Below are 8,417 nucleotides of genomic sequence, written 5' to 3'. Positions count from 1 at the left end.
CACCACCTTCCGTAGACACCTGAAACCCCACCTCTTTAAGGAATAGCTGGGATAGGATATAGTAATCCTTCTAACCCCCCCCAAAAAGATATAGATGTACTATTGTAAAGTGGTTGTTCCACTGGATATCTTAAGGTGAATGCACCAATTTGTAAGTCGCTCTGGATAAGAGCATCTGCTAAATGACGTAAATGTAAATATGTTCACAGACCGTACGGCCTTTTCAGGACCATAAGGAAGTTTTGGTTGGGGTCCCCACCCCACTTCGGGATCTTAGCTGTTGGGCTAGTCACTGCACAAGATTTTTACTTTGGTAGAGGTCTTTGAAAAAAAGGTGCGATCTAGAATATAAAAGCTCAGCCACACTGGTAGGATTGTCAAATGTTTGCCTGCCGACAAACATTTGCACCTCTGAAAAGAGGAATTGGCACTCATTGGCAATGACAAGGAGTGGAATGTTAACTAAAGAGGCTGGTACTCAGACTACTATATGCCGGTACAATAAGTAAACTATGAAAGTTAAATACAAGGTCATTGTGCAATAATCTAAGTTTACTTTTTAAAGTCCCCTGAAACAGTTGACTGATGGTGATACATACAAGATATGACACAAACTAAATGTTGACTTTGGCAGTACAAAATGTACAATACAAGCATGACGGCAAGAGAAATGAATGAAAATTACAAGGAAAGAAATCCGATTATTTTCAGTCCAGCCAGCATGTTACCTAGATAAAGAATATGCACTCACTAAAGGAGTGGTTACAAGTTTTAATATAAAAAGGAGTGAGTGCAGCACTGTACACTTCCAACTGAATACATGATGAGTATGATCATGGCATCTTTTCTATCTGCAGCTCTGCTGTTGCTGGTTTCTGGGATCCTGACTGAAAGTAATGTGGAATATATTTACATCTTTGTAATGTTATCTTTCTAACCTATACAGTGTAGTTAATTTTTTATTACAATTTTATTACAGAGGAATTTGGATCAAAACCCATCAATTTGACGATAGTCAACAGCATCGCCAAAGCAGCCAATGAGACCTACAGTGCTGACATTGTGTTCAGAGGGATCCTACTCGGTGCCATGAAGAGACTGCAGCAGAACAATACAGACTTCAAGTCAGTAGACATTTAGATTCCATTGTCTGGTTTCTAGAATAGCTCATTCATGCAATATCGATATACAGTTTGAGCAATAGTTTATATGCCAATTTACAGACAATGTTCTGTAGTTCAAGGTGTCATTTATTGCATGGCAAGGAATAGTACGTAATTTTCATGTTTTCAATGTCTAAAGTGATGGTGGTATTCTTGCTTTTGGAATGGATAAGGTGTATTATTGGCAGATGGTGTGTGTCAAAGATTTTATGTTATGTCAGTGAGCATTGTTCTTCCAGGTTTACCTATAAAGAGGACCTCAACTATGGTCCCTTCCTGGAGAGTGTGAATGGTGTAGCCGGGGACAATGCTGAGCACACTTATTGGGAGCTCCTTGTTCAGACTGGGAAGAATGGATCCGTGATCAGACCTGACGTGGGTGAGTAATGATTTAGAATCTCGCACGCTCTAAAGGGAAAAGCAAGTGTTATTTACAACAATCTATTTGTCACATTAATTGTGCACATACTGTAAACACAAAATGAGCACACCTACTGGGAGCTCCTTGTTCAGACTGGGAAGAATGGACCAGTGATCATACCTGATCTGGGTGAGGAGTAGTAGTCTCACGATGTTAAGACCGTGTTTAGAACTCACTCTCTCTCAGAGAGCAAAGCAATAGCATTAAGCGGAAAAGCTAATGTTTTTTACAATGTATTTGTCACAAGAATTGTGCACATTACTGTTAACACAAAATGACCTATTTGGACTTTGTTTTCACAGGTATTGGCTGTTACATCCCAGAACAAAATGACCACATCATCCTGAATTTTACAAAATGGTGAACATTCAGAAGTGCCTTACTGATACTGGTTCATGATTTGAAAAAGTGCTGTTGTGCAATTTATTACATGTGTCATAACAGGAAAAAAGTAAGGTAGTAATGGCCAATCTTAAGACTGTTTAGAATGAAAAATAGAGTTTCATCATGATACTGTTATATACTCAAACTACTGTAAAATAACATTCCATTTGTAATTACTGTGTAAAGGGTTAATAAAGTACAAGTAGCTATGGAGTACCACTTGTGCGGGGAAACAAAATGACTGCAACAGTGGTATCATTATACATGAACAGTGTACGTGTATACCTGTACGTGCGCGCACACAATCATTTCAGAAATGACTATATATATATATATATATATATATATATATATATTATTTATTTATTTATTTATTTATTTATTTATTTATTTATTTCACCTTTATTTAACCAGGTAGGCAAGTTGAGAACAAGTTCTCTTTTACAACTGCGACCTGGCCAAGATAAAGCAAAGCAGTTTGACACATAACACACACATGTAGTAAAACAAATTTGTCTATATACAATGTGAGCAAATGAGGTGAGATAAGGGAGGTAAAGGCAATAAATAGGCCATGGTGGTGAAGTAAATACAATATAGCAATTAAAACACTGGAATGGTAGATTTGACAGATGAGTGTGCAAAGTAGAAATACTGGGGTGCAAAGCAGCTAAATAGATAAATACAGTAGGGGAAGGGGTAGTTGTTTGGGCTATTTATAGATGGGCTATGTGCTGTGAGCTGCTCTGACAATTGGTGCTTAAAGCTAGTGAGGGAGAAGTGTTTCCAGTTTCAGAGATTTTTGTAGTTCGTTCCAGTCATTGGCAGCAGAGAACTGGAAGGAGAGGCGGCCAAAGGAGGAATTGCCTTTGTGGGTGACAAGTGAGATATACCTGCTGGAATGCATGCTACGGGTGGGTGCAGCTATGGTGACCAGCGAGAAGAGATAAGGCCGGACTTTACCTAGCAGGGTCTTGTAGATGACCTGGAGCCAGTGGGTTTGGCGATGAGTATGAAGAGAGTGCCAGCCAACGAGAGCGTACAGGTCGCAGTGGTGGGTAGTATATGGGGCTTTGGTGACAAAACGGATGGCACTGTGATAGACTGCATCCAGTTTATTGAGTAGGATATTTTATAAATGACATCGCCGAAGTTGAGGATCGGTAGGATGGTCAGTTTTACGAGGGTATGTTTGGCAGCATGAGTGAAAGATGCTTTGTTGGGATATAGGAAGCCAATTCTAGACTTAACTTTGGATTGGAGATGTTTGATGTGAGTCTGGAAGGAGAGTTTACAGTCTAACCAGACACCTAGGTATTTGTAGTTGTCCACATATTCTAAGTCAGAACCGTCCAGAGTAGTGATGCTGGACGGGCGGGCAGGTGCAGGCAGCGATCGGTTGAAGAGCATGCATTTAGTTTTACTTGTATTTCAGAGCAGTTCGAGGCCACGAAAGGAGAGTTGTATGGCATTGAAGCTCGTCTGGAGGGTTGTTAACACAGTGTCCAAAGAAGGGCCAGAAGTATACAGAATGGTGTCGTCTACATAGAGGTGGATCAGAGACTCACCAACAGCAAGAGCGACATCATTGATGTATACAGAGAAAAGAGTTGGCCCAAGAATTGAACCCTGTGGCACCCCCATAGAGACTGCCAGAGGTCCGGACAACAGGCCCTCCGATTTGACACACTGAACTCTATCAGAGAAGTAGTTGGTGAACCAGGCGAGGCAATCATTTGAGAAACCAAGGCTATTGAATCTGCCGATGAGGATGTGGTGATTGACAGAGTCGAAAGCCTTGGCCAGGTCAATGAATACGGCAGCACACTATTGTTTCTTATCGATGGCGGTTACGATATCGTTTAGGACCTTGAGCGTGGCTGAGGTGCACCCATGACCAGCTCTGAAACCAGATTGCATAGCGGAGAAGGTGCGGTGGGATTCGAAATGGTCGGTAATCTGGTTGTTGACTTGGCTTTCGAAGACTTTACAAAGGCATGGTAGGATAGATATACATCTGTAGCAGTTTGGGTCAAGAGTGTCCCCCCCTTTGAAGAGGGGGATGACCGCAGCTGCTTTCCAACCTTTGGGAATCTCAGATGACACGGAAGAGAGGTTGAACAGGCTAGTAATAGGGGTTGCAACAGTTTCGGCAGATCATTTTAGAAAGAAAGGGTCCAGATTGTCTAGCCCGGCTGATTTGTAGGGGTCCAGATTTTGCAGGTCTTTCAGAACATCAGCTGACTGGATTTGGGAGAAGGAGAAATGGGGAAGGCTTGGGCGAGTTGCTGTGGGGGTTGCAATGCTGTTGACCGGGGAAGGGGTAGCCAGGTGTAAAGCATGGCCAGCCGCAGTAAAATGCTTATTGAAATTCTCAATTATAGTGGATTTGTCAGTGGTGACAGAGTTTCCTATCCTCAGTGCAGTGGGCAGCTGGGAGGAGGTGATCTTATTCTCCAAGGACTTTACAGTGTCCCAGAACTTTTTTGAGTTTGTGTTGCAGGAAGTAAATTTCTGCTTGAAATAGCTAGCCTTGGCTTTTCTAACTGCCTGTGTATATTGGTTTCTAACTTCCCTGAAAAGTTGCATATCACGGGGGTTGTTCGATGCTAATGCAGAACGCCACAGGATGTTTTTGTGTTGGTTAAGTGCAGTCAGGTCTAGAGAGAACCAAGGGCTATATCTGTTCCTGGTTCTAAATTTCATGAATGGGGCATGCTTATTTAAGATGGTGAAGAAGGCATTTAAAAAAAATAACCAGGCATCCTCTACTGAAGGGATGAGGTCAATATCCTTATTTAGAGGGCAAGTTGGTTAGGATGATATCTATGAGGGTGCCCGTGTTTACGGCTTTGGGGTGGTACCTGGTAGGTTAATTAATAATTTGTGTGAGATTGAGGGCATCAAGCTTAGATTGTAGGATGTCTGGGGTGTTAAGCATGTCCCAGTTTAGGTCACCTAACAGCACGAGCTCTGAAGATAGATGGGGGGCAATCAGTTCACATATGGTGTCCAGAGCACAGCTGGGGGCAGAGGGTGGTCTATAGCAGGCGGCAACGGTGAGAGACTTGTTTTTAGAGAGGTGGATTTTTAAAAGTAGAATTTCAAATTGTTTGGGTACAGACCTGGATAGTAGGACAGAACTGTGCAGGCTATCTCTGCAGTAGATTGCTACACCGCCCCCTTTGGCCATTCTATCTTGTCTGAAAATGTTGTAGTTAGGGATGGAGATTTCAGAGTTTTTGGTGGTCTTCCTAAGCCAGGATTCTGACACGGCTAGGACATCCAGGTTGGCAGAGTGTGCTAAAGCAGTGAATAAAACAAACTTAGGGAGGAGGCTTCTAATGTTAACATGCACGAAACCAAGGGTATTACGTTTACAGAAGTCATCAAAAGAGAGCGTCTGGGGAATAGGAGTGGAGCTAGGCACTGCAGGGCCTGGATTCACCTCTACATCGCCAGAGGAACAGAGGAGGAGTAGGGTAAGGGTATGGCTAAAAGCTATGAGAATTGGTTGTCTAGGACATCCGGAACAGAGAGTAAAAGGAGCAGGTTTCTGGGGGCGATAAAATAGCTTCAAGGTATAATGTACAGACAAAGGTATGGTAAGATGTGAATACAGTGGAGGTAAACCTAGGCATTGAGTGATGATGAGAGAGATATTGTCTCTAGAAACATCATTGAAACCAGGTGATGTCATCGCATGTGTGGGTGGTGGAACTGAGAGGTTGGATAAGATATAATGAGCAGGGCTAGAGGCTCTACAGTGAAATAAGCCAATAAACACTAACCAGAACAGCAATGGACCAGGCATATTGACATTAAGGAGAGGCATGCTTAGCCAAGTGATCAAAAGGGTCCAGTGAGTAGTGAGGTCGGTTGCGGTCACGGCGATTCAGACAGCTATCCGGGCCATGGGTAGCAAGTTGGCAGAAGATGGCCTGTTTTTAGCCACCTCGTGCGTTTCCGTCGGTAGATTAGTGGGGTTCCGTGTGGTAGAGGGGACCAATCCAATTGGCAAAAATAGTTATAGTTAAAGTGGCCCAAGAAAATTGGCTGATAGACCTATTCAGATAGCAGCCAATAAGACAGCAAACAATTATCTGGCCGCAGATGGGCGTTCAGGTTATGTCGCGATGGAGGGGCCAGTTGGATAACTCCCTTGGGCAGATAACGTTGGTAGACCAGTCATGAAGGCCCGATGGGGCTCCGCATCGGCAGTAAAACGGGTCCGGATAGGTGATTGTAGCCCAGGAGTGGCTGATGGAACTCTTCAGCTGGCTATCTCCGGAATAATTGATGTTAGCTCCGGGACCGACGTTAGCCAATAGTCACTCGGATAGCAGCTAGCTAGCTGCAAGATCCAGGTGCAAATGTCCAGAGCTTGTGGTAGAAATCCGGGGATATGGAGAGAAAATAGGTCCGGTATGCTCTGGTCTGAGTCACGTTGTACAAAACTGGCCATAGCTTTTTGAGCTAAGGGATAGCTGATGACCGCCAACCGTGGTTAGCTGAATTCTAACGTTAGCTAGTGAACTGGCTAACTTCTGGCTAGCTTCTGTTGTGGATTTCAGATTTGAGGTAAATAATACTTTTTTTTAAATTGGTGAGGCGGGTTGCAGGAGAGTGTTTTGAAGTTGAGTTTTTAGAAAAAAATATATAAAAAGATATGCGAAGAAAAGATGTAAATATATATATATATATATATATATATATATATACACGAGACACGACAAGACGAGGACAAAGGACGACTGACTGCTATGCCATCTTGGAATAAGACAATATAGTAGATCGGATAATACTTTAATATTAGATAGTGTGTTGGTCTTTTTTATAAACTGGGTGGTTCGGGCCCCGAATGCTGATTGGCTGACAGCTGTGGTATATCAGACTTTATACCACGGGTTTGCCAAAACATTTATTTCTACTGCTGTAATGACATTGGTAACCAGTTTATAATAGCAATAAGGCACCTCAGGGGTTTGTGGTATATGGTCAATATACCACGGCTAAGGGCTGTATCCAGGCACTCCACGTTGCGTCTTACCTAAGAACAATCTTTGGCCATATACCACACCCAGTCAGACCTTACTGCTTTAGTATACACTTGAGGAGGAATTTGAACTCTAGTAACCTCAAGCTTCACCCAAAGTGAATACCGGATTCCACAATATTGCCTGCATCTAGCTTATCTAGGGTGTACTCATTAATCCAACAGTTGCAAAGGAGAGTTTCTATTGGACAAATTAATGTATGTGTATCCCCATTTCGTTCCATTTGCTTCCTTCTAAGAAATGTTTTTCAATAGAGTTGGAGGAATGAATACACCCCTGATCACACGCAAACACAACTCACTTTCATATTGGGGTGTGCCGAGTAGTCGGACAAAACGAGTATTGTAACGGATATGGGCAATTTTCTGGATACGATGATGATCCGAGTATTTTTTGTAATATCTGTGATCGTAAGAAAACGTTTTTTCGGGTGCCAGCAAACATATTTGTCATGCCAGTCAGTCACAGAGTTTCTAAGCCATACTGTACTGTCTTTGAGTCGTTGATGTGCGGTCTAAATGTCACAACATCCACAGAAGGTGGCGCCTCTCCTCGGTTGAGCGGCGCTCGGCGGTCGTCGTCGCCGGCCTACTAGCTGCCACCGATCTGTGTTTCAGTGTCTATTAGTTATGTCTGTTTTTTGATTGCACCTGTTTTGTGTTTGTCATTAGTGGGGGGGTATTTAGTCTGTCTGTGTTTAGCTAGGATTTATGCGGGATTGTTCGTTGTTACGTGTGTTGTTTTTCTTAAATTATATAGGCATTAGGGTTGCCGGGCTGCGCCCCGTCTGCCTTTTGAGCGGAGCTTCTTTTAGTCATTTTTTCTGACTGTTATGCTCCCAGCCGTATGTGAATCTTGCCCGTGGATTTATTAAATTAAGATTGTTCCAACGGACCTCAGTCTCCTGCGCTTGACTCACTCCTTAAACTGTTCATTCCGCTCGTGACAGAATCCCGCACCACTTATGGAGTCAGCAGGGACAGGAACATTGTCAATGGAGGAACAAGTCGGCAAACATGCCAGCCTCCTCCAGCGACTGGGCACGGCCATGGACCAGGTGCTGACCCGATTGGAGAGCTGGGAGCGAGTCGCTCCATCACCCCCACCAGGACCAATTCATCACACTGCGCCCCTACCGAATCCAACCGAACCCAGTACAAGCGGGATACGGATAATGGCTCCCAGGGAGTTCGATGGGACGGCCGCTGGGTGCAAGGGGGTTTTGCTCCAGTTGGACCTGTACCTGGCGACCGTCCGGCCCTCTCCCTCCGATGAAGAGAGGGTGAGCGTCCTCGTCTCGTGCCTCACGGGTAGAGCCCTGGAATGGGCCAACGCCGTCTGGGAGGGCCCAGACTCAGCAAAGGACAACTACCCAGAGTTCGCTCGCCGCTT

At 43.9% G+C, this 8,417-nt stretch overlaps 1 protein-coding gene across 1 annotated transcript; it reads left to right on the top strand.

Annotated features, from left to right (window-relative positions):
* The first annotated feature begins 664 nt into the window (after positions 1-664).
* On the top strand, positions 665-2,206 carry LOC106612509 (transcobalamin-1). Its single transcript, XM_014213691.2, has 4 exons — positions 665-893; positions 980-1,124; positions 1,403-1,542; positions 1,887-2,206. The coding sequence occupies exons 1-4, from the start codon at positions 821-823 to the stop codon at positions 1,946-1,948; spliced, it is 420 nt and encodes a 139-aa protein (XP_014069166.1). The 5' UTR covers positions 665-820; the 3' UTR covers positions 1,949-2,206.
* Positions 2,207-8,417: the final 6,211 nt, after the last annotated feature.

Source organism: Salmo salar, chromosome ssa09 (genome assembly GCF_905237065.1).
Source record: "Salmo salar chromosome ssa09, Ssal_v3.1, whole genome shotgun sequence".
NCBI classification, from domain to species: domain Eukaryota; kingdom Metazoa; phylum Chordata; class Actinopteri; order Salmoniformes; family Salmonidae; genus Salmo; species Salmo salar.
This window is presented reverse-complemented; position numbering and strand designations above follow the sequence as displayed.